Source organism: Ptychodera flava, chromosome 21 (assembly GCF_041260155.1).
Source record: "Ptychodera flava strain L36383 chromosome 21, AS_Pfla_20210202, whole genome shotgun sequence".
Lineage (NCBI taxonomy): Eukaryota > Metazoa > Hemichordata > Enteropneusta > Ptychoderidae > Ptychodera > Ptychodera flava.
The window spans coordinates 36,230,754-36,258,110 of record NC_091948.1 but is presented as its reverse complement, the minus strand read 5'-3'; the positions used below and the strand labels follow the sequence as shown (position 1 = coordinate 36,258,110).

The 27,357-nt window shown below is 36.7% G+C and overlaps 1 protein-coding gene across 4 annotated transcripts; it reads right to left on the bottom strand.

The window, feature by feature from the left end:
* Positions 1–607: 607 nt before the first annotated feature.
* Positions 608–27,031, bottom strand: LOC139122128 (neuronal acetylcholine receptor subunit alpha-10-like). Of its 4 annotated transcripts, none has more exons than XM_070687533.1 (8): positions 26,835–27,031; positions 26,505–26,644; positions 22,491–22,535; positions 16,118–16,209; positions 15,117–15,226; positions 13,091–13,302; positions 11,743–12,075; positions 608–3,532 (listed from the first exon to the last, which is right to left on the bottom strand). In XM_070687533.1, the coding sequence occupies exons 3-8, from the start codon at positions 22,501–22,503 to the stop codon at positions 2,943–2,945; spliced, it is 1,350 nt and encodes a 449-aa protein (XP_070543634.1). In that variant the 5' UTR covers positions 22,504–22,535; positions 26,505–26,644; positions 26,835–27,031; the 3' UTR covers positions 608–2,942. The 4 variants fall into 4 exon arrangements, with proteins under 4 accessions (XP_070543634.1, XP_070543635.1, XP_070543633.1 ...); XM_070687534.1 differs by lacking the exon at positions 26,835–27,031 and adding an exon at positions 26,757–26,829; XM_070687531.1 differs by lacking the exon at positions 16,118–16,209 and having other exon boundaries at positions 622–3,532.
* Between the last annotated feature and the right edge of the window lie 326 nt (positions 27,032–27,357).

Genomic DNA, 27,357 nt, shown 5'->3' with positions numbered 1-27,357 from the left:
AACATATCAGATATTTAGGAAATATCGCTTTCTAAATATAATCTTCAATATCTATAATAAGTTAGACTTGTTCCAATTGCTGTGGGCATATAAATATCAAAACATGTACTGGGTCATAAATTGAAAGACTAAACATCAGTCTACCGTCGCGCTATTAAAGTGGTAGGCTGTTTCGTAGATCATGGGGTGAACGCCTTGGCCAGCTATGTTACTCAGCTGCCGAGAAAAAGCAAGGTGACTTTGGTCTCAAAGTCAAAAACTTTTCAAACAATATATCGGATACAGTATATACGATAATCGCTTTCTTTCTAGCCTTCAACATGTATAATTAGCTGAAGTTTAGAAAGTCGTCTCCGAAATGAAAAACATTCTAACGATATATTGGATATTTAAAATAATTATTGCTTTTTAAATAGCCTTGAAAATTTGTAAATTACCTGAAGATTGGAAAGTTGAAAGCCCATGCAGTGACGTCAGAACTGCATCAGCGTCCTGGAGATGCAAACTGAGTAAAATGTGTCTTTAATAACACGATGTGAAAATTGTTTTTTTTTCCAGTGATTTCGAGATGTGGGGTAAAGAAAACCCCAAATTTGCTTTGTCATGTCTATTTTAGGTCTTGTCATGTTACTTTTCACTCCATCACCCATGAATGGAGTGTTCTAGAGCTCAGAAAGTTGGATGTGTGAGCTGGAAGCCAGCTTAGTGTGCACCTCATGTGTAATTGTAGGAAGACAGTGTACATTGGGAGAGAGTTGCATTGGGTCAAATAATGATAGTGTCTTTGTATATAGTGTCCTTAGCTTGTTACGACATCTACATTACTTTTGAAACAACAACAATACAACAGTTATGTTCATGTAATTTTATTGCTAAATAACAATAACATCATGGCTCATATAGTAATGTCAATATAATCTGCAACATCATGGCTCATCATGGCTCAGCCTTCCAACTGTTAAACAGTTTGCTTGTTGTACAACTTGGATGCTTTAAATTGTTGTCCTCTTGAAAGTGATCAGTTTTGTACTTTGTCAAATTTTGGAATGTATCATACCACACTTTCTGCTAGTGTGAGTTGAGTATAATAAAGATTGATTGACTATATAAACATAAACAACAATACAAACAACAACAACCACCAGATTACTGGGTTAATTCCATGTGCAACAACGTTAAATTCATTACGCAGCTGATAACAACAGAATTCATTATCATACATTATGGCGGTATTCAAATGGAGGACGTAGCAGCAACTCACTTCCGTCCATGGGATTTAAAACTCCCCCTTTGAAGTTTCATGCATTCCCTATAATCTGAAATCTGTCTGCAGATTGCAGGATGCTTTAAACTTCAATAACATATATCGTTAATTTGTACTTGAAGTAATTTGTGATATATAAGTGTGTGTGTGTGTGTGTGTGTGTGTGTGTATATATATATATATATATATATATATATATATATATATATATATATATATATATATATATATATATATATATATATATATATATATATATATATCACAAATAACCAAGTCTGATGATTAATGATCTCTACAGAGGACATATGTCGCGTGAAACACTGATTAACGCCTACCGGTAGGTCCTGTTTCAAATTGTTATATATATATATATATATATATATATATATATATATATATATATATATATATATATATATATATATATATATATATATATATATATATATATATATATATATATATATATACGCACATACATCTAAAAATACACGTCTTTGGAAAATTTTGGTGCTTGATTCAAAAGCAACAAATTATAAATTACTTCAACTTGCTGCAAAGTAATGATATCTGTTACTCAAGTTTCATGCATCTTTCAATCTTCAGACAGACGAGGATTGCAAGATTGCAAGATGCATGAAACTTAAGTGACAGATATTAATACCTTTTACCCACAGTTATTTGTTGTTACTATATATTATGTACATGTGTGTGTTTTGGTGAGTGTGACTGCATGTGTCTTTCCTTACATCATGCATAATTTTTAAAACTGTAACTTTAAATAAAGAATCCATGCTAATTCTACAATGACATATATCAGCATCAGCTGAAATTTATAAATAAACAACCATTCTATCATTGGTCAACACAGAATTATCCATTTAGGCAAAGTGGGAAAAATCGCATTAGGCCAAAGTAATTAAATTCTTTGTTTTGCGTCCAATCTAAATGGGAAAAGGTACGCAGGCGTCTAAGCGGCTGAAAAACACACACAAGAAAATTAACACAATGTAATTTGATTGCAGCAAATACAAAATTGTAACAAAATTTTAGTTCAGAAAAACTAAGCGGGTATGTCCTAAAATTTCCTATTCAAATACACTGTTTGTTTTTCATGAAAACCTTAAAAACCTAGGTGGGTAGGGACGCAAAACAAAGAATTTAATTGCTTTGGCCTTATTGTGTTATCAATGAACATGATTGGAACTAATTGGATGGTGAAGTAATGTCAATTTAATCTGCAAATGTAAGCTAATCTTCCTTTCTTTTTAAGTTATACACTTGTTTTTATGCGTAATTTGTAATATTGCAACGTTCAGCTATACTGTGAGCACCTAACACTTTTGAGAAATTTGAAAAATATGAAGATCCAATTATCCTAAATTTCTTCCAATCGTGTTATTAGGCAAAAGTTATTCTAATGAGTTCTACAAAGATATTTTTACGAAGTACATCATACCAGATTCAAAACAGTGATTTGCAAAATTGGTAGGAAGAATAATCTTTACTAATACAGTATACTGGTAATTATGTTAACATTCTTCATTTGAATATCAGCCGATTGAAAGCATCAATTCAGAATTATTGTTTAACAAGTACTATTTAAGTATTCATTGAATGCATGTTCAACAAGTTCAAACAACTTGAAGACCATTGATCAGAGTTAAAAGCTAAACTATGTATTATAAAACATTCTTAATAAGAAAACTACAAAAATGATAATGAATATAAGTAAAAATATCAATAACAGCAGCCGATCTATGACGATACCTAATTCCATCCAGTCTTGCTGCGTTTGACTGATCAGATCAGTATGTTTAGCCCGTCGGACAATTTTTTCAATGTAGTTTCCTATTCTTAAAACATTCTTTCCAACTTCTGCTTCAACATTTGCATCCACATTGTCATGAAACAAATGTCCACCATCAGTTATACCATTTTTCTTTTCACATGGTTCATTCTCTAACTGCAATTTATTTAACAAGCTGTTTCCAAGAGCAGCTGAATTTAAATCAGATATAATCGAAAAATCGGTATCATCCTGAGAACTTCCAGTAGGTTTGATGAAATCTGTGTCTTGACACTGACCACTATCTCCACCTTCATTAAAACGTGACAATATGACAGGTCCAATTTTCTCCAGTATTAGCCACCTTGCCCACTTTGGTGGATCAACATCAGGATCGTGATGATGTAAGTTTAGCAGAAACACAGATATGGCTGTTTCAAAGGACATCATTACAATGACAACCGAAAAATATTGTGCTGAAAACAATGAAAATATAGCATTATTTACAATGACATTTTCAATTATAGTACTTTACCCTTCCATAAACATACGGCCAAAGTCCCTGAAGCTTCTATAGACATGGATACAAAATTAAGTATTTCCTGACTGTATGAAATTATATCACTAAGGTTATCCTAGGGACCTGTAAACCAAATATTAAAGCTGTCTGACCAGCGGTTACGTTTTGAAAAAACAAGTGACCCAACAGTCGACAGAGCTCTACTGTGTTATGTAGAGAATAAATTTTTGTGACACATGTATTGATGAAGAAGATGGATATCTTTGATAGCTCATTTCAGGATGGCCTTACCAAAAATGGCAAAATTAACTGTAAAAATACAAAATTGAAGATTTCATCATAGTTTCATTATGTTACATTTACACAAAGCCTAGGAACCTGTAAACCAAATATCAAAGCTATCAGATGAGTAACTTTTGAGAAACAAATATTTTGACCAAAAATGGCAAAATTGACCCAAAAATACAAAAATTGAAGATTTCATCAAATTTCAATATATCACACTACGACAAACCTTAGGAACCTGTATACCAAATATCAAAGGCATCAGACAAGTAGTTTTGAGAAACTCAATTTTTGACCAAAAATGGCACCAAAAATACAAATTGCAGATTACATCATATATTCAATATATCATATTTAGTTCATCTGTAGGAACCTGTATACCAAATATCAAAGCTGTCAGACATGGGGTTTTGATGAAATAAAGTTTTGACCAAAAATGTCAAAAAATTCCTTAAAAATACAGATTTGCACATTTCATCACAATTTGAACAAATCTAGGTTGGGTTATCCCTAGGGACCTGTATACCAAATAACAAAGCTGTCTGACCAGCAGTTGTGAAGAAGAAGATTTTTTACCAAAAACGCCTTTTTTGGCACTTATTTGCATATTTTCAACAATATCAAAAAATTAAAAACAAATAGTTTCTCATAATCATATTTTTCATCTACACAACAAATATCAAATCACTAAGTACTGCTGTTGTCAAAATATTTGAGTGGACGGACGCCTCACATCCATACAGACTGACGCCGGACGGATACCTATCCCAATAGCTTCTATAGACTATAGTCTATAGTAGCTAAAAATGTATGTCAATAATGAAGTACCAACATGCAGCATTGTCAAAGGGTATCAGATAATTGGAATGGTTACAAAAATCTGCTAGAACACATAATGATACATATTAATGAGTTAAGTGAATTGCTGTCTGACATGTTAAAGTAAGGAATATTAACTCATAATTTGAGTTTACTGACAGCCCTATTCATCTATCTTAAAATATTTTAATAAAGAAGAATTCAATTCTAGAATGATTGTTATAAGCACATGCAATGTGTAAGACAAAGACATTTGTGAAAATACGTATATAAGATTTTACTATATATTTATTCAAAATCACCCACATGAGATTAAATGTAGACATAGTGTAGATGATGTAGACAAACATGGGGCCCGGGGGCACCGACGTCCTTTGTACCTCCTTACTGTTTATTATTTGCCATAAATGTGAAATTTGGCATAAAGTCAAATTGTTAGGACATAAATGAAAGTTATTTGAACTGGTTGGTTACTGCCCCAGCATAAGTTCAAGTGTGGATTTTAAGTATCAACATGTTGATATGTATGAAAGTGAATTAAGAATAAGAGATGGGACTCAATAGGATCAACAATATCTAAAACAGGAAACAGTGAACTTATATAATACAGAAGGGGAGAAAATTTAGCCACAAACTATTGTAATATAATGGACAATGGCTAATCTAAACCAAATTACTTAAACTGGATTGTTGGCATTGATTACACATGTATTTATTGTCCATCAAATAGAAAATAAATTTGGGCCATTGACTAAAAAACATTTGCTTGTTACACTCACCACACTTGTACTTAGTATTTGGAGTGTACAGCTATCTACAGTACAATGATAAAAAGTTTGGACTCTGTAGGTCAACAGTGCATCTTTAATGTATGAGACTAAATACCCCTCAAGTATGTATAGGCCAAAAACAATATTTAATTTTGAATTATGTAGTGCAGAGAAGGACATACAATATGGTGAAAAGCAAACTAAATATAAAAACTGAATATACAATTATATGGAAATGTTGTTTTACAGTCATGAGTATCTGGTGTCTGCCGAGAGACAAATATTAAAATTGGACAGTATCATCCTGACCACAGTTTGATTTTCTGACAGGGTGAAAGATACAAAATATTATGCTATTCATGATAGTTATACAACATAGCTTGCATTTTGTTCACAGTAGAACTGAGTTTTACATGTAAGATAACTTTCTCATAAACTGTAAATTCTGGCTTCTGGCAGCTCAAACGTTGCAATACTACATTTTTTGATATGATATGGAGTGACTTGCACACATATGCAATATGCAGTGAAAGTCGATATATTCATAGTAAGAGTCTACTACATTCAAGCATAAGTGATGTTGACAACTACATGCATGCAAGTGCACGATTTCAAAGTAGCCAGGAGGAAATTCTATGGTCTCTTAGTGGAAATATATGGTATTAAACGACAGTGAAACAAACAACATTAGTTATCGTGACCTTGCTAAAGTGCAATCTCGGATCATGTATGATCTGATGATCATGCCAAATTACCATGTCGGATTATGCCGTGATTCTGAAGTGCGCGTAAATCGGTCAACATAAGCACACACTGTCTTTAGCGATCGAAGTCAACAATGATGTCAAAATCAATGCACAACTGTCGAAATTACCCAAAATAAGCAACAGAAAACTAAAAGTTATCGCTGTGTCGAAAGGACAGTACATCAACATAAAAACAACGCTAGTTTGTTATGACATGGAGGTAAAAGGACAGCGCGTTCCCTCGCTCTCACCCAGCTATTAGTACGGGCCGCCGGTGGGATTGCTTTGCTAAAGCAATGGTTTCGCCGGTACTTGGGAGTACCGAGGCCATCATTCTTCAGTCTATCGAAGGAGCGTTTCGTGCCAAAAAAAACATGACAGCAACAAAAGTACCATCACTGTGAACTTCATATTTACAAAATGACATCAAATACACGCTAAAAACTTCAAAACGTCAAAATTCGCACCAGACCGAGAAACAAGATGGCGTCGGTTTGATTTTTCAAAGTCCTTGCAAAACAACGCTAACTTGTTATATGCGCATGCGCACATTAAGGGGAGACCTATTTGATTTCGGGGGGTATGCAGGAAGTGGGTATGGTAACTTTTATTTTTTTGTCAGAGAGACAGCATTAATTTTTTTCTTTTATTTCACCTGGTGACAATTTTTTTTCTCAAAATCCTCCATACCCCCCCCCCCCAGAAATCAAGTGGTTCTCCCCTAAGTGAGCCCCTCACTTCCTCAGTAGAACTGATATGCCTGCCGGTACCGGTGTTTATCGCCTACGGAGGCCATCATTCTTCAGTCGATCAAAGGCGCCTTTCATACCAAAAAATACAAGACAGCCGCAAAAGTGCATCACTGTCAACTTCATAACTATAGAACATATTTGAATAAACAGTGAAACGTTTACAATGTAAAAAATGTGCCCAGACCGAGAAACAAGATGGCATCCGATTCGATTCTTCAGATCAGATTTTGTCCTACAGTTGTGCGCATGCGCAGACGGTAGCTTTAGCGAAAGTGAGTCAAAATCAAGTAAATATAAAATAAAAATGGATAAAAATATTGTTTAAAAATAATACAAGGCATGTATCACCAAATTTTGAACATTTCTAACGGCATTTTAACTAAACGAACACCCATGCCAAACATCACAATAATCAAATCAGTGGTTTTGAGGAAAAATTGAAAATAGTGGTTTTCACAAAAAAGCTAAAAAAGCGACTTTAAAATGATTCAATCAAAAAGAGAAAAAAGACCGTTTGAGATACATGCCCAAGTGACCACCAGTCCAAATTTCAGAAGAAGTTACTGAAGCGTTTCTGAGATACCTGCGTCCACGGCATACGGCCCACTGTATGCGACAACAGAGGCCGCGTCATCACATTAGTACTTTTGGCCAAAGGCCCAAAGGACTAAAATTAGATGAAACTGTAGATCTACAGTTCATCTACTAGCTCATTAGTATGCACAAAAGTAGATGAGACACCTTGTAGATCTACAGTAGGTCTGCAGTAGATCACTCAGTTCATGTAGATCAACAGTAGGTGAAATTGCATATAAATTGTGGCTTAGACAAAAGAACAAGTAGATTAATTATTATTGGAGATCATTCAAAAGTGTTGGACATCATATTGCAAGTATGTAAACATATCAATGAATTTTTTGGCATAAAAAATTGACCAATGCCAATGATTTGACGCAGGATATAGGGCTCCACATCCCTATGAGTATCACAATATTGGAATTTTGATCAGACCAGCTTTCATCCTATGCCGTATTACCTGCTGTGTGTAAAGACGATAACTTCATACATGTCACAACCACACCCTCTCGGTGCAATTGATGGTGGTAACTTCGTAGAAGACCATGTGATCAATTAATGTACCTTTACATAACCTTTACATATATTTCACACTGCAAAAACCAATCATTCAACAACCGATGAGTGGTATTTAGTTCGAAATAGAGAGCAGAAACATCATGCCAACTTCCTCAAAACTTTCAAGACAGTTCTCAACTGCTATAACATGATTAAAAGTTCAGACGAAATACAACTTGAAGCATTTCTGTACATTACTTAAGTTTTATTGGAAATTGACGTCGCTAAAAAGATGTTTCAAAGGTGTACAGATGATGGAAATGTGCTTGAAAAATAAGTTTTGTCGAAGTAACAGGTAGCGGTGAGCTGGCTTCTCTCTCTCTCTTCGATGTAGGACTGTGTGACTCACCCGTTAAAATCTCGGTCGGCTGGTGCAATGTACGTGGTGTATCTTGAGCATGTTGAGTGTAATCAGCTACGCGTACTGTGTTGTCTGTAGTGATTAGAATGCACAGTGCCGCCAGTGGTAGAAATGGGAAAAGTGAGAATCGTACGTATACCCACCTAGCAAAATACACAAATAGTATGATGTACTTTTGACCGTAGCTAGACATCAACACCTGAAGAGTAAGCGTTAAACTTAATTCGCATGCGCCTGATTGTTGCCGATTTTCCCCCTTTCCACCACTGGGGGCACTGTGCATTCCAATCGCTAGAGACACCACCACGCCGTATCCGACTACACTGAGGATTTACACCACACTGCGCCAGCCGACCGTGGTTAAAACATGGAGCATTTTGTTTGCATATGTGCACAAGGTAAATTCACAGTTGACCCGGAAGTTGAAATGTGTTCAGGTCATTTGCTTTCCACAATTTCGAGAGACGTTGGGAGATCTGAAGTACTTGAACTTTTCATGAAATTGCTACGGAATACATCATCCAGGTGAAGAAATTACTTCTAAGGAGTACTGGTAATTTTTAGCTCGAGTGTATGAACACATGGGCTAATGTCATAGTGATGTCTGTCTGTCTGTCCGTGTGTGTGTGTGTCTGTCTGTCTGTGTGTCTGTCTGTCTGTCTGTCTGTCTGTCTGTCTGTTCACACGATAACTCAAAAACGCCTGAACATATTCAAGTCAGATTTGGTAGACAGGTACCATATGCTACTTGCAAGAACTGATTAGATTTTGGTTAGTGTGGCTTGCATATTAATGAAGTTATGCAATATCATTTTTTTCTGTACAATGGTTTCCCTATGGAGACGGTAATGACAGTGTAGACATATATCAAGAAATATTGCACAAAATTTCATGAAACTTTTCACAGATGACAATCTCAGAACATTATGATGATACTGTGAGTGTCATGTCAATTATCTACTCATTTGCATATTTAACGAACTTTTGTTATAAGTGACATAACTCTTAAATTCCTGCACCAAACTTGATGATACGAGCAACAAATATTGATCTGATATATATCTAATTACAGTTAGAAGCATTGGGCAGTGTCAAGTTAATAAACAGCTCAATTGCATATTTTATGAAGTTTTATAATTAGTCATATAACTCCAGTATAACTGCACCGAATTTGATGAATTCTGCTGAAGACACTGATCTGACTGATATCTAACTGTTGTGTAACGCACTTAGTAGTGTCAAGTTAATTAAGGGTTTATTAGCATATTTAATGAACTTTGTAATTAGATATATAACTCTCAAATTACGGCACTCAAGTCAGTGAAATCTGGTACAGATATTGATCTGATAAATATCTAATTGTACTGATAAGCACTTGGCAGTGTCAAGTTAACAAATAGCTCATTTGCATATTTTATGAAGTTTTGTGATTGGTCATATAAGTCCAAAGAACTGCAGCAAATGTGATGAAATCTGCTGCAGATACTGATCCAACAGATATCTAATTGTGGTGTTAAGCATTTAGTTGTGTGGAGTTAATAAGGGTTTATTTGCTTATTTAATGAACTTTGAAATTAATGATATTACTCCAAAATTACACAGCATTACATTTGATGAAACCTGCTACAGATATTGATCTGATAAATATTTAATTGTACTTAGAAGCATTAGGCGTGTCAAGTTAATAATTAGCTCATTTACATATTAAATACAGTTTTGTAATTAGTGATTTAACTCTGAGAGTACTGTGCGATAGTTGATGAAACCTGCTACATATAATGATATAACAGATACCTGATTGTTCTTATTACACGCCTCACACTGGTGTCAATTATATTGGTATTAATTGGGTTTATTGACAGAAATATTGAAAAACATAATACAATAAATCCTCATCAGAGACAGTTACTCTGGCAGTAGACCGTATACATGTCTAGTCAATATCAGAAGTCTGTCCTCCACTCCGCGTTGTGTGCTCAATTGAACTGCTATCAGAATATACAATGTCTTTGTTCTTGTGTTTTGGTTAGTGATTATCCTGAGGTCTGCAAATGTTGCGTAACATCTCCTTGCTCGCTGTGTCACAGGTCTTTTGAGATAGGTCAAAGGCGCAATTGTTTTACGCAACATCATAACAGTCAAAAAGTATGCAGTAGTTCATGTCATACTGTATTATTTCATGCATCCAGTAGTGTCTGATAAATGTCAGTACATGTCAAGTCGTCAACAGCCAATTTGAAGCTTGATAAGTAAGTTTGTAATTTTATCAAACTCAAAGTCTTCCATTCAGGGGTCACATTAGCATGTCAAGTTGTTCTGTTGCGAAAATAAATGCTAAAGTTTGCTAGTCTGTTTACTGGCTAGAAAACTTTCTGTGAAGCGTGCTAATATTAATGAACCTGTTGTAAAACATGTGAGCACATTCAGTTCATATCTGGTTACAGTTGACTCGACGTGTAATACATGTACTGAAATGCTTTTGCTATGTCTTGTCTACACGTGTGCAGGTTTAAATCCGTATATTAATCCACTCCACTGGCAATGATAACAAAATTATTTGTATGTTGACTGCGAGATAATGGCCACGGCTGCTGATTTTAACATGATTCAGAAATGACCGCCCCTACCCTTGCGGCTAAAATGTGACCCTCCCCCTTGTCCGGCATTCTAAAACTTGACCCTCCTAAATCACTGCAATATTCGCCCAAGGAATAACTGAAACAGTATAAGCTAATTTACATAAATATTACTTTAATTGTTATATAAGTTAGGGACAGAAATTACAGCGGGGAGGGCTTGCATTTTGGGAGGGCTCAGGTCGCAATTTATCACACATTGCAGCCTTTTAGAAGGGTCATGCACATTTTGCACACCTATAAGCAACGTATATATATCTTGCCACCTTATCATATCTTATGTGGCTGATGAGTACTTCACCAAAAATCATAACACATGGGAGTCTATCAGGTAAACTATTGACAGGTTCCCCCACACAACAAGCTATATCTGTACATTTATGTGTTTGATGTACTTTGCTTCAAGAGGGAAGTAAAACATGCATGTGTGTACAAGAAATTGGATTTTTGGATTTCACTGAAAATGTTGATTTACTATACAAGGTAGTCTATGAGGAAAATATATTTTTTTAATACAAAACTAGGTACATCTGTGTATTTATGTACTCTCTATTCATATTTATGTACAGTGATTAGACTAGGGTGATTACAAATTGATGCACATGGTAGTCAATGAGAGAACTATGATCAATTTTTCACCATATGTATCATTTTGGTACTTACCTAACATTGCAAATGTATCCGATGTTGGTGGCAGAAGCTGTGCACCAAGAAGCAAGTAGAAGACCAGTGATAACATAACTGTAATGTTTAAGCCCACCTTCTCTCCAGAATCAGCAGGTAAATAGAATCCCAACAATGACACAAATGACAGAAATACAGCTGGACCCAACAAATTGAAAAGGTAGAAGAGGGCCTTTCTTTGAAGATTTATCGTAAATGTTATATCTGAAAATGGATCTGGACAACATCCATAATACTTTAGATTTTCTACCACTGGCATAGAAAGTAACTCCCATTGTCCATTAGGAGTCATCATGGAAGTGTCTCCAGTAGCTGTAGAAAATAAGATTGGACATAAAAAACATTAACATTAACTAAATAGCTTTTCTTCAATAGACAAGGCTGATTCTTTTCATTTGTACTTTTATCTTGAATATAAAATTGTAATTTTGACGTATTAGTCTTAAATCTAAGCTGGTCAAAATGAAGCATGTAATATTGTAATGGCTAGCAATTACAAATATCCAGATTCTATGTAAATAACTTACAAACATTTCCATTTTCAGGCTGTGCATTCTTAGACAGAGACAGTGTACCATCAAAATGTTGATGCACGCTATGGTGTCCTGCTCTGTGGAGCATACATCTTTTTTTATTAATCCATCGTCATACTTTGTTGCCCTTTACCACAGATTACATCATTTTGTAAATATATTTACCATTTACCAACTAACTGACATGTGGGGAAACAACACAATTCGAGTGGCTGATGAAAGATCGAACCACACTTTGGTTCCGAAACATTGTTAAGACGAATCACTCTAACATATAATACTGAGCGCCACATGGTGGAATATGTAATGTAAATATTTTAGAGAATGGGACCAGACTCGATTAGCATATAGCTACTTTTCTGGATCCATGTTTGCCTTTTGCCTATTTTTAGTTTTTGTAATAATGAACTTGTCAAAGATTTAAAAAAAGGCAATAAATGAATTGAATTGAATTGAAATTGAAAAAAAACCAGTTCTCCCGGGTCAAAGTACTATTGATTCACCGGTGTCTCACCTTGTTCCAGAAAGTAACTTTTGATGGATTTTTTTCTTTCACCTTAGTGAGCCATCATTTTTTCCCCTAAGCCCCATTTGGCTGAATTTTTTTTTCATTGAAATTCGCTAGGAATATATATTTTTTTTCTTCCAGACCCCCCCTGCCCCCGGATATCAAATGGTCCACCCCTAATTGCAACAAATCTAAACTAATAGTATTGAAATTTTCACCCATCTTGATATCAATTACTCTGTAATGTGACAAGAGTGAACATGCAGAATATGTAAAACAAACATACTGGAAACAGTTTTCATTTGCACCAGATTGCCTGTATACGCCCATGGTCCAAATGTCAGTACACACTGCTGTTTATCAAATGGGAAATATGTAATGTCCAGCTTGCAGGAACTTGTGAATATTGCTGGAGCAGCCCAGTAAACTCCACCAGTGTAATTGACCACAGCATTTGTCATAAGTACACCTGTTCCTGGTTCTCTGTTCACATCAGCTCTATAAATCAATGCCGGGAAAATGATATAGAGATAAGGTTATAACAAATTTTAAAAATACCACAAAGGATACATGAGGACATTGGCGCAGCGTATCGCCCGACACGAATAAAAATGATTGCTCAAGAAATAACAACCATTTTCAGTATTAGACAGCGAAGCTTGTGCAGTGAACTGCAATAAAACTGCTTACACTTTTTAGGGGTTGACCATTTGATATCCTGGGGGAGTCTGGAAGATTTTCAAAAAAAAATATTCCCATCGAATGTCCATAAAAAATATTCATATGTACTAAATTATTAAATTTATATTCCACCTTTTGTTTTACCTTTGTCGAGCACAGAGGGGTCACCCTGTTTTCGAAAGTTGGAAGGGGGTCACCCCGTTTTAGAAAGTTGGAACCCCTCCCTAAATATACGTACAAGTATTTTGTTCCAAATGACAAATGGTAAATGGTAAATATATGTACAAGTATTGTGTTCCAACTGATGTGCAACATTCTATGTGCAACATTTTACTCCGCACACAGTAGAGGACTGGACATTTGTTGTTGGGAAAAAAAGTATCCAAATGAGGAGTGTGAGAAAAAAAAAATGTTACCAGTAATTAGAGAGTGAAAAAAAATTTGAACAGTGGATCAGGTACGAAAAAAAATATGCAACCTCTCAAATCTTCTAGACCCCCCAGGATATCAAATGCTCCACCCTTAGTTTCAGCTGTAGCTAGCTGGCAAAGTCGACAACATTAACAGAGTCAAATGACACAAGATCGGCCCTAACTCTGCATGTGGGCAGTCAAAATAAATTAACAGAAACTGCCCAGTTATAACACACTAAACTGACACATCAATCTGGTTTGAAACATTTTATTGCAGGAAAACAAATTACTGGTTATACAAACGTTTAAAAATATATCATTTTAACAAAGTTGGCAAGCAACTTGGCAACTACTTGCCCATGAGAAGAAACAGCTAACACATGCTTTGAAAAACTCGACAATCTTAACTTCTAATTTTCGAGTTTTAAAACACGATACAAAAGATAAATTAATTTACCTTTGTTTGGTAATGTGTGTTACAGTTCTTAATTTTTCAACAAACATTAATTTTTTATTTTTCAAAGTCAAGATTATTGATTTTTTCAAAGCAGTATTTGCTGTCAGTTCTCATGCGCAAGTCAAGGTGCCCATTTGCTTGCTGATGTTGTTATATTGTATTTTAACAATTTGAAACTGTTAGTGTAACCAGTATTTTTGTTTTCCATGAATAAAATGTTTCAAACCAGATTGGCGTGTGCATAATGCGTAGTGTGTTATACTGGGCAGCTTCTGTTAATTTATTTTGACTGCCCACATGCAGAGTTGAAGCTGATCTTGTGTCATCAGACTCCGTTAATGTCATTAATGTCGGCGACTTTGTCAGCTAGCCACAGCTGAAACTAATTAGTGTAAGCAGTTTTATTGCAGTCCACTGCAGTAGCTTCGCTGTCTAATACTGAAAATGGTTGTAATTCCCCACAACAAAATGATGACAAGGAACAACACCAATAAAGAATATGCACATTTATAGTATGAAGAATCAATGTTTATTAGTAATTAGTCTTTGATCACTTCATCAGAATGGAATTAATGACGTAAATATTTCCTTAAAAATACTTGAAACCCAGATATAAAGTGTGATGTGTTTCTCAACTGAAAGCAACAAAGTCACATATCGTATTACAGTATTTTTGAATAAAAAAAATACGTATAAGCATATGTAACTACAGTAGTAATTGTCAAAGGGGAATATTTCAATAAAGTAATCATAATACTTACGTTTGATAGAGTACAGTGTCGGGAATCCATAGACGTGAGCTGGGAATGTGAACTGTTGTTAGATTATTATGCTCCAGAGGATCCCATCTCAGAAACTCATCCACCCAATGCTGCATCAAAGTAAAGATTTGCAGAACTTGCATATGATAAGGTATTGAGTGCTTAATTTTTCACATATCGAAATGATCTAAATGCTATATTATACAACACCCAACTCCATGTACCTTGGAATAGACAAGAGGAAATACGATTTTTTAAATAAAGCCGCATTCACAAAAAGTGTTGGAGGGAGGGGGGGCTGGAAGAATTCAGTGGGATTCAAAAATTCTTGGGGTAGCTGGGGAGAGACTTTAAAGTTTTGCTCTGCCAATGGAGGGCCTGAAAATATTTTGGCTCCCAACATTTTGATGTCGTCCAATGGTTCTAATGCCAGAAAGAATTAAACAAAATCTAGAACCGTTTTGTCACATTCTATGACTTTAATCACGAAAAAATCTAAAAATGTATGAATGCCATGACATTTTTGTAAAAACAACATTAGTTGGCCTAGTATTAAATGGGGTAGGAACTGCAACTGTTGATAATTTTTTCCAATATTTCGTTGCATTAAATACAGTTTCTAGGTGTCTCTCTGCAGCATGCTGAAAACCACAGTATTCAGTTTGTCAACAAAGCCTGTTTGTCTAAATATAGGTGATAATTAAATTAGAGTTTAGACTGAAAGTTATTTGTCAATGATACAAATGCATGGTATATGTGGCTGTCTTGGCAAGCTGAATACTGGACAATTCAACATGGTGTACTAGGGAGTAGAACGAACGCAGTTGTATACTCTGAATAAAAATACTGTAGAAATATTTAAGTTAATACAGCTATGCTACTGAATACAGCTATGCTACTGCCTACAGGCAGTCTCACTGTCAATGCATACCCACAGTTACAGTGATAGTTCCGATGTCTGATATGTAGTTAAAAATGAGTTTGGGTCATAGGACACTCACTTGACAGTGAAACATACATGTACACAAGATCAGGCCAGAGAGCAACACATAGAAGACTAGGAGACTTAACAATGACCACGGATTTTTGAATTCTGAAATATGAGAATAATCAAATATTAGAGAAAAAAGATGGGGTCACCATGCTCATTTTATACAAATCTATGATGAAAAGTAAGTTTTTCTCAAATCACTTAAAATCGATATATAAAACCATTCATTTCAAGTTCATGCAGTCTTGCTCCAGCCGTACTAGGTCTATGATGCAGTGAATGAAATTTTCACATCTCATCGTACAAGAACACAAAAGTAAATCTTTGAACAGTAAAGACTCTAATTTAAATAAAAAATGTATGACTAAATGGAATTATTTATTTTTTACCAAATTTGCCATTATCTCACCAAAAATTTCTGAGATTAAAACATTGATTTGATGGAATATTTAAACCTTCCAATATTGTCAATGTTGTAAAACAATTGAAGTACCATCTAAGTTGCATACCAGATATGAACTGAAAATGCTCACGTGTTTCATTTATATATTGCAGTTATGTGTAAATTTGGAACCTTTGTCACATGTTTGCAACTTCATTGAAAGTATCATGATCAACATAATGAACAATAATCACCGCCGATTAATTCTAAAAGGTCATGAAGTATACAAATATGTAATTAGCTGAAATAAAATATTAAAGCTCTTTGACTGCTGTCATTGTATCACCATTTTATATAGCAAGTGTAATTACCGTTGGCCAAGTCCTTCAAGCCATATATGCCGAGCTGTGAAAGCTCATTAGATATGCAAATTATAAATTAGCTGACATGAAAATGTGAAATGACTTTCGATATTGTTTTAACCAGGTATAATCATCAATGTACACAGCATGTTTTGCCAACTTTGATCAAGTAAATCCCAGTATATATCCCTAATAAGCAAAGTTCATTAAATATGTAAATTAGGAATTGGCTTAAGTAAAAATGCTTAATGATTGTCAATAATGTTGTATCGTGGTATCTGCAATATATGTAGCAAGTTTTGTCAATTTTGTCCTCGTTATGACAGTCAAATCCAAACTTCATCCCGACACCAAGGTAAACGAAGAAGGACACTGTACCCCTGCAACCAATGCCAATTTTGCAAACACATGTTTATAACAAGACAAGAAATCACTAACCAAATCACAAATAAATCCCTTAAAATGACTGGGACCATGGACTGCAACACCCGAAATTTAATTTATCTCATTACCTGTTCCAAATGCAACAAACTATACGTCGGGGAGACCAAGAGACAACTACGAACACGTATTTACGAACACATGTACAATATAAAAAACCACAAATGCACAGTAGTCGCCCAACATTTTAATCAAAATAACCAGTGCATTGAGAATTTTCAATTTTCCGGTATCTGTAAAGTTTTTTCAGGGAAAACCACAGTCAGAAAGCAATTAGAACTCAAAATTATTAGTGAGCTTGACACCCTTGCCCCGAATGGACTCAACAAAAAGGACTGGTAACTTTCCTTCATAAGCTAGGCAGTCCCTCCCATATTTGCATCTTATTTAGCACTCAGCTAGCGACTCTCATTCCATTAGTTTTCGATCAAAAACTAGGACTTCAAGTGTTCCGAGCACTTTACTTGTAAGTAATTTTTATTCTCTTCAAAAAGTTTTACTTTGGCTAAGGAAGCAATTTTATTTTTTCATGTACTCTTTTTAACCCATTTCCATCGTCCTTTTATTCCAATGTTCTGTATTTTTTATCGTTGCCGACTGTGTTTTTATTCATTTTAGATTCCTGAAGAAGGTCCCTTTGAAGGACCGAAACGTTGAATAAATGGTTTTATCTGCCACTTAAAACTAGAGTCTTGCCTTCCTATCAAACCCATTAACTCTGTGACAGGCATGTAGGATGCCAAAGAAATTTTGTGCATTTACGTTTACAACAACTTAATAAAAGACTTAGTCGATCGTAAGAAAGGTGGTGTTGAAACATATTTCAACTGAACGCAGTGGCTACTATTTCCCAGTAAAATACGTAACTTTCACAAACTCTCTCTCTCTCTCTCTCTCTCTCTCTCTCTCTCTCTCTCTCTCTCTCTCTCTCTCTCTCTCATGTGTCAATATCGGGTGTGGTCTCTCAGCGTACCGTCATTCTAATTTGTGTTAGATGGAAATGATCATTGCAGTGTAATCTTGAAATTGGCCAAACGTCATAACTAGACACTTGTCATGGCCTGGAGCAAGTTATCAGCTTGTATAAAAGTCGGAAGTTTTTGCTTCCGAAGGGGCGCACGCGTAAAATACTGAACGTGTTACTAAAACTCACCGTTGAAAATTTTCTGACTTTCAAAATTAAGCCGGTTGTACTGTCAACAATAAATAAGACAGAGCAATACTACCGATTTCAAAGACTCCGCGTATTTTTTCAACCTTACCAATGTAGCAATGGCGAGAGTATGAGTCTAAAAATATTACATCACGGTATTTGGCTTGAATATGCCATCGACCCGATGAACACGTTAAATTCGGACACCTGAACCCTGACGCTACTAGCTATGCAGCTAGACAGTATATTATAGGTCTAGACTGGACATTGTACGACAGAACGGTATGGTAACCATGGACACCAGCAACCTTCTTTCCGAGAAGAGCATGCGATGTGCTGCACGCTGCTCATCGTCCCCTTGCACAGATCGTAATAGTTCGACTACAGTCTCCCATTTCGGGGAGCATCAGGCTGACCGGACAATTAAGAGACATAGGTCAGCGTAAATGTGATTCTTTTAGAAACTATTTACACCCTTTCGTTCCCCTCCGCATTGAGGCAATCAGTATTTTTGCCAAAAACCTACCTACTTCTTAATACACCCTATGTCTACAGGTATCTTGGGTCTTGGGGACTTTAGTCCATAGGTTAGTTATCTGTTAATTAGTTGTAGTTAGGTTTGCAGTGTTTGCCCCCTAAGCCAGCGACTGATGAGAAACCACATCACTCGGGTTTCGAAACGCAAGCGTCAAAGGGCCACTCTATCAACTTTGTAACACCACAGGCCCGGCTGCGTCTCGCCATAAGCTTTCCCCACACAAACAAAACGTTACCATACACACCAATCTAAACTTCCCTACGAAGCGAAACACACATTTCAATAACACAAACAATCGGATAAGAATGTAGGAACACGTTTTCGAAACGAATCAAACACAAACTCGACACAAAAATTAGGTGGGGAGCCTCTTTCACATTCTTTACATTCGAGTCAGTCCTTTAAAGTCGGGTTTGACGAGAACTGTAAGGTGGTGAAATCTCAGATATGTATCGGATATTTACCCGCGATTTGACAGAATCTAGTATCGCCTAGTATCGAAGCTAGAGTCAGTCCTTGGAAGTCGGGTTTGGCCAGAACTGTAAGGTGGTGAAATCTCAGATATGTATCGGATATTTACTTGCGATTTGACAGAATCCAGTATCGTCTAGTATCGAAGCTAGAGTCAGTCCTTGGAAGTCGGGTTTGGCCATAGGGCCTCGCACAAAAATCCGTCCCCAGGGATAGGGATGGGGTAGGGGTGTCTGAGCCAAGGTTCTTATTGCTATGGTTTATTTTATTTTAATGCGTTTGACTATGATATTGCCAATAAAGATTTATACTACCAACCTTTCTTTGCAGCTTTGGTGTCTTTGTCTTATTTTAGCACTGGTTTTGTAACGATTTCTTTTCCTCCTTCGCCGTGCAATGTATTTGTCCTTTGACAATCTTGACTTTAGCGAAGTTTTGTCACTGTGTTGCGTCTATTATCTGACCAGTTTGATTGCCTAATTCGCCAAGGCAACCAAGGGTAGTAATTTAGTCTATTATCTGATGAGTTTGAGTGCCTAATTTGCCAAAGTAAGCAAAGGTAAATTACTAATCTGTGGACGCTGTCACCAGATTATCACCGGATTAACTTTGACAAAGTCAACAACGAACGTACCAGCAAGGTATACCTTGCTGGTGCGTTCGTTATTGACTTTGTCAAATTCAATCCGGTGATAATCTGGTGAGAGCGTCCACAGATTAGTAATTTACCCTTGATTACTTTGGCTAATTAGGCACTCAAACTCATCAGATAATAGACGCAGCATGTTGATAAAACGTATACGCAAGATTGTCAAGGGCAGTGCTAAGTTAGGACCGAAACACCAAAGGTTGGTAGAATATATCTTTATTAGCGATACAACGAAACACCTACCCACCCCTGGGGACGGGCATGTAGACAACCCCCTGTGGTTTGGCTAGAACTGTAAGGCACAGGGCAAGTCATTCTAGTATCGTTTAGTATCGATATTTGTGGCGAAGGGAAATTCGTCTTGGTGTGACTGATGGACAGACAAGCAGACACGATGTGTTCTGTAATTCTGCTACAACACACATATTCCGTGGTTCTACTTCTATATATACACCAAAGCATAGGCCCTCGAGAAAAACGGGACAGGCAACTGCTGTGTTTTTTTGTGCGATCTATCTTGGAATACATACGTTTATTTGCCAAGCGGTCCCCGACAACAATACTGAATCTCATTAACGATCAAACTGACGTTCTGAATATGTACACTTTGCTCTTGCATGGCACGTTCCTAGTAATGACACAGAGAATTTTGAGGGTTTTTTGATACCAGTCATGGTGAATGTTCTGGTAACGATGAAGATCACAGTTTTTCTCGAGGGTTTATGACCAAAGTTAAATGTCAAAGTTAACATAAAATAAAAAACAACGGAAAGGTCAGATTTGCATGTTATGGCTTCATTTAACTAACAAATAAACTAATAGATAAACTGACGCTGTGAAATCGTCATTAGTATGTGTACAGAACCCTGGATAATAAACAGAAAATATACTATCTGTTTTGTATTATTTCTGTCGGATTTCCATTCCCGACAATATTAGAGTCTCCAAATCGCCGAAAAATATAGGGTAAATATCAGAGATTTCACAGATCCGGCGCGCCGAGGCACAGGGCAAGTCATTCAAGTATCGTCTAATATCGATATTAGAATCCCCAAATCGCCGATAAATATCGGGTAAATATCGTCGATTAAACAGACCGGGCGTGCCATGGCACCAAGCAATTTATTCTGGTATCGTGTAGTATCGATATTACAGTCCCCCAAAACGCCGGTGAATATCGGCGGTTACACAGACGCGGCTTCCTATGGGACAACCGCAGTTCAATCTAGTATCGTCTAGTATCGATTCTATAGTCCCGAAATCGTCGAGATGTCAAACTTCGATACTAGATTGTAAATATCCGTTTGTGCAAAGTCGCGCCTTCATGTGAGTCGAGAGACACTTGAGATTTTGAACGATGAGATCAGTCGTGTGTCATTGTCATGGCATTAATTTCAATAACGATAATCGCCCGATGAGCTTGTCTCAAGTTTAAAAGCTTTACAAGAAAGTGTTTTTCAGTCCTGACAGTGTATAACCTAATCATGGCGATGACTGATGTTTTAATATTTCTGCCTGTATATAGCGTTCGATTTCACTTTGACAAGCACTTTGAATGTGCGATCCCTGCCCGATCAGTCAGTCGCCGATTTTTAAAATCAGCCAGACAGTATCGCGCTTTTAGAAGTGACTTTGATCACAAGTCTTCATTCGATCAAGGTGAATTTAGTACTGATTTTCGCAAGTCTCAACCCTCAAATACGCTCACACTTCGATTGTGAGAGCCCTCACTTCAAGCCCTTACATTTGCTCGCACTTCGATTGTGAGAGTCCTCACTTCAAGCCCTCACATTCGCTCGCACTTTGATTGTGCTAGCCCTCACTTTGGCCCCGCACTTGTCGATTTCCGGCACCCTTACATACCTGGCTCAAAGGGTTATCAAAGTGCTCTGTAAGAAGCTATTCTGTGCATGGAGAAGTTAGTGGATGACACCGTCTGTCAATAATGTGTCTGATAAGCTCCACATTTTATAAATTACGGTACTAAAAATAATACATTCATAATCTCATAGCATTATTATTATAACCTAATTTCTGTTACTCAGTGTGTATCAGATTGATCGCCTGCAAAATGATGCAGTTTATAAGTCTAATTAGCTGGACTCTTTTTTGATGATATGACTTTAAGGTTTAATGACCAATGCACTCAAGTAACCCATTTGCTATCAACCATCCGTATAACGAATGTTGTAATCAGAATCCCATGGTTGGCTTATTAAATACATAGTATATCTATTTAATTTACCACATGTTCCTATTAAAATAGTGTTTTCTTTTATAGAGAAATTGGCAAAAGTTTACATTTGTAATTTTTTTCTAAAAATGTCACCTTACATGTACAATGTAAACACCATATAGAAGACTCTTAATTAAATTGTCATTCCTACCTGTTCTAACCATACTGCTGTCGTTAGAATCTGATTTCTTTCATCCTTTGTAGCGTCAATAAAGATAGTATAGAGTGGAGAAGAAAGACGTGCGGCAATCAGAATGTGTTGCTAAGCAATAGTTGCAAATGTATAGAAGACCGGTCACGATCGACATGCGACATGCGAGTTTTTAAAACTGCGATCTGCGGTTTGGGTTAGGGTTAGGGGTTAGGGTTAGGGTAGCCCTGGGTTAGGGTTAGGGTTAGGGGTTAGGTTTTCTCTCGTAAAAAGCCTTACTTCGCTCTCAACCCTGGAGGTTAGGCCAAGGGACAGAAAAATTGTATAAACGGCATAACTTAGGGTTAGTTAGCGTTAGGGTACTACTGGGTAGGGTTAGGGTTAGGGTAGGGTTAGGGTTATAGGGTTAGGTCGCAGATCACAGTTAAAGACGCAGGTCGTATGTCGCAGGTCGTGACCGGTCTTCCATACATGTCCTAACGTGGCCGCTATTTCTCCCAGGGTGTATCCATTGTAGAACTATGCAGAAATAAGCTCGTCTCTACCTCTGTAATCCATCGTTAGGAGGAGAACGAAATGACATGTATGCAAACGCCATATTAGTTTTGCAAATCGCACGTCGCAGTTTAAGAACTCGCATGTCGCAGTTTAAGAACTCCCAGGTGGCAGTTTAAAAAAACTCGCATGTCGCATGTCGTGACCGGCCTTCCATACAAATGGGATTTGGCAATGAAATTCTTTTTACATGCCATATGCGATATCTTCCAATGTGGAAAGTTTACAAGGGTAAAGTAATAGGCACACGCTAGACACAGTTAAGGCATGTATAATGAAAAAAAGTATAATTCATGTTATTTATTGATCATATTCATACTGCTTGCAGTACCCTGTGCTACCTCCATGGCAGTCCAAGGTTTACTTGTGTACAGCTTACTACATGAGCCTAAATCCTTGCCATTTGTAAGGGTATCGCACCAGTATCTCATGAACATCGTGGCAAGGTTGCAGCAGCGCTTATACTGCATAAATTTCATTTGTGCAGGACACCGTACAATCTAATTCATGTGCCACTTGCTGCATGCCACGCGTCGAAGTTCACGATGCACCATTAATAATTTTCACTCTAATTCACTTAATCCATTCATCTTCACTGTTAAATCACATTTAATAGACGCCTTGTATGTGCATAAAGTAGTGACCTGCGATATGTAGGTTCACGAATTCAACATGTGCTGGCCGGTAAGGGACTGGAAAAAAATTATAGGGAGGGAGGGCGAATTTTTCAAAATGTTGCTGAGAAAAGTGACTCTCCCCAATTGTTATGCCGTCCTTGTACGTGCTTTAGTCAACATCAATAATATTTTATTTGACAAATATTTAGTAATTCATAATGTGACGCCTCATCCCGCCGAATAGGAAGGCTGTTGCACTAATATACTGGCAAATAAGTTAAATTCAGGTCAAAGGTCATCCTGGTTACTTAATATTTTTGCTTGTACACTTTCCTCCCATGATGACCGTCCAACAAACATCAGACCTATAGCCATATTGGCTAGCTCAAATGTCATCCTGGTCGCTTGATATTTTAGCAGAAATCTTAGTTAACATAATCATCTCTGTCCTGTAAACTTCAGACCTCCACCTCTGTAAGCCTATGATTTATAGCTGTCCATAATTAGTGAGGTACAGATTGATTTGAGGGTTGAAGGTTGGTGTCCCATACCAGTCACAGTTCGATAGACACCAGCCGTCTTTGACTCTTACGTAGGATAAGCCAAAGCCTAGATATTTGAAATATAGCCACCTTACCGTATGATCTACAAAATAATATACAGAATTTTGAATGATCAATTTTTAATGTTGCAATTTTAAGCGCAGAGTGATTTTGAAAAATACTGGCCCTCCCTCCCTATAATTTCTCTTGAGTCCCTTTCTGCATATGCCCCTTGATGTAGAATTCGTAAACTCACATTCGCTGGTCACTGGTTCATGCATTTAGGGACTGGTCAGTTTCTTCAGCCGGGGGGTCGGTGGATTCATAGGGGGGGGGGGTCACCCTGTTTTTGACTTTGGTGATAGGGGGTCACCATGTTTTTGAAATGCCCGATTGGGGGGGGGGGGTCAGTATGTTTTTGAATTTCGACACAGGCTCATCATTGCCTAAAATGCATCGTGTCAGCAACAAATTTCATCATTCAGTCGCAGTTTTCAGCGTGCCCTTTGGGCACGTAACTTTAATAATCAGACATATTTTTCAGTACGCCCAACTTTAACATATGAGGCTTACATATATCAGAGATATCTGTATGTTCAATATTTTTCAGCATGCTCTTCGAGTTCATTACTTTAATATATCAGACATTTGTCAGCACGTCCTTCCTGTGCATGACTTTAATATACAAGACATATATATCAGAGATATCAGGATGTTTCATATTTTTCTCCGTGCCCTCCGGGCGCCATACTTTCATAAATCACAGATATATGCCAGAGATATCTTGATGTTTGCTAAGTGAAAGTGTACCATTATGAAATCTGCATTTCATATGAAAAGCATGACAAATTCCTGATACTTTTCTGTTCTCTCTATGAGAATTCAGTATGAGAAAGCAACATGCACAAATATTTCACAATATATATATATTTGATACAGTGACTTATTTTAGAGATAAAAAAATGACAAGATATCTTTTGTTCTCATTGATGCAACTGTTTTCCTTTGTGTCTCAGGTTTTCTGTAGAATGATGCTTTTTTATGACCAAAATAACAGTTAAAAAAGGCAGTTTTTGTCATTATTAGCTGTGCTTTTATGGTTTCAATGTTACAAGAAAAGGTCATCTCAGACACTGCACACATCAGATTTGGTTAAAATGCCTCTCTATGGCTCCTCAGGAGATTTAATTGGATGGCTGGCAAGTCTTAAAACCCATCAAAGTTTTTGATTTACTGCTTTTTCCTCTTTGATATTAATGATTGACATCCATTTCTGTACAACGGTTCAGGACATCTGGTTAATCATAGAAAGTGTGAAATAGATTCACAGCTCATTCAAAATGTACTGTATTCAAATTGAAATTCCTATCTTACAACTGACATGTCAACAATTTCATTAAAACACAGCATGACTGTTAAAATATAAATGTATGTAAAATATTTTATATATATATATATATATATATATATATATATATATATATATATATATATATATATATATATATATATATATATGTCCACCTTTTGTTTTACAGTTGTCGCAAGGGGGGGCTCACCCTGTTTTCGAAATTCGGAATGGGGGGCCGGGGGTCACCCTGTTTTCAAAATTTGGAAGAGGGGGTCAGCCACTTTTTGACATCTGCAAAAAATAATCCACCGCCCCCCAGGCCGAAGAAACTGACCAGTCCCTTAGAAGGCGGCGTTGAAGCCCGAATGTTGATTTATCCATGGAAACGAATCAATGAATTAAATTGGAGTGTAAATGCACCTATTTCTAGCTTAGCATGCTAACGTGCATCGTGAACTTTGGCTCTGGGCTCGCGGCACGTGGCACGTGAATTAGGCTTACCCGTACAATCCTAATACAACAGTGATATGTGATTAAAGGGGGAGGAACGTCGGAACTGCGTGTGTGTGACTTTCATGTTTACAAACAATATATTTCATGCATGATATCTAAATGCGTCAAGTCAACATAGCTGCAACATTTACATTTTACGATATTCATTGTTAACAAACATGTTTAAACCTTCATCAATCGCCAACGTACCCTAGATAGTGTTTATATCGGTCGAAGGGGTCCCTGGCAACCTTTGAGCAGAGTTCCGACGACCCTAGCCCCCTTCCAACTCAAGCAACTTAGCATAAATAGAAAAAAATGTGTATCAACATATATGTATAATGGCAAGATTTGAGAGTAGAGCTAGCTAATAGATAATAAAATATCACGGAGAAGAGAATGTATCCATAATATAACGTTGGCGCTACCTACTGCACCATTATATACTTTTACCTACCAGCTTCAATAATCTCGATAACTTGATGTGATAATACACGAATAAGGTTTGGTTATCCTGAAGGACTGGACGAACATATGGACTGTAGTTTTCTGTGAGATAATCCACCAACTCTTCTTCACTTGTACTGCATTCCCCATCTAAAGTAAAAAATATGGAAAAAATGAGTTATCATCTTCTTGCTTTTTCGTCCTTCCGTCCATCCATCATCCATCCACCCATACGCACGAACGTACAGACACACACACACACCTGCACGTGTACATTCTTCTGTTCATCCCTCAGACCACACATACGCAAAGTTGCGGTCGGCGTCCAACCCAGCTTTACCTTGATAAAATCCCATGAGCAGAATAGTTGTTCCTATAATTCTTCTAAAAAACGAGCTTCTTAACATGTTTACGTGTTTTGCTGTCCAAATAATCAATGTTAGCTGTTGTTACGGTTGGTCTGTAACCCCGGTGGAAGCGTGTTTCTAGAATCTTTCAGTAAAAGCCCACTGCACCCCGTTTGTGTACAACAATATTTTCTAGTCATAGTGATCTTTGCAGGTGAAAGAGCATTATTAAATCGCATTCAAAAAATCAATCTCCGTTGACGATCGATATACCTACTTTTCAAAAAATAAAAATAAGCTAGATTTAACTGTCATGATTTAAAAATGGACAGAAATGGACAACGCTTTGTTATGTGAATTATTGATTAACATCCAAGAAGTGCAATATGTTCAAACTATCGACCGCTTCCATGACTATTGTATCCGACATTAGCCTGAAGTTAATTGCTTTCGTTAGTCATGTCGGCGTAGATGTAATGGATTTGAAGGTACAAACTTAAGATAGGCTGCCTCAAA

What these genes read in the sequence shown, in the direction of transcription:
- LOC139122128 (XM_070687531.1), bottom strand. Translation starts at nt 26,901, where the DNA reads ATGTTAAGAAGCTCGTTTTTTAGAAGAATTATAGGAACAACTATTCTG. An exon ending in TATCGAGATTATTGAAGCTG is followed by an intron (nt 22,536 to 26,504) that starts GTAGGTAAAAGT and finishes GACGCTACAAAG; the next exon opens with GATGAAAGAAATCAGATTCT. An exon ending in GGATACATTTGCAATGTTAG is followed by an intron (nt 3,533 to 11,742) that starts GTAAGTACCAAA and finishes CATTGTTTTCAG; the next exon opens with CACAATATTTTTCGGTTGTC.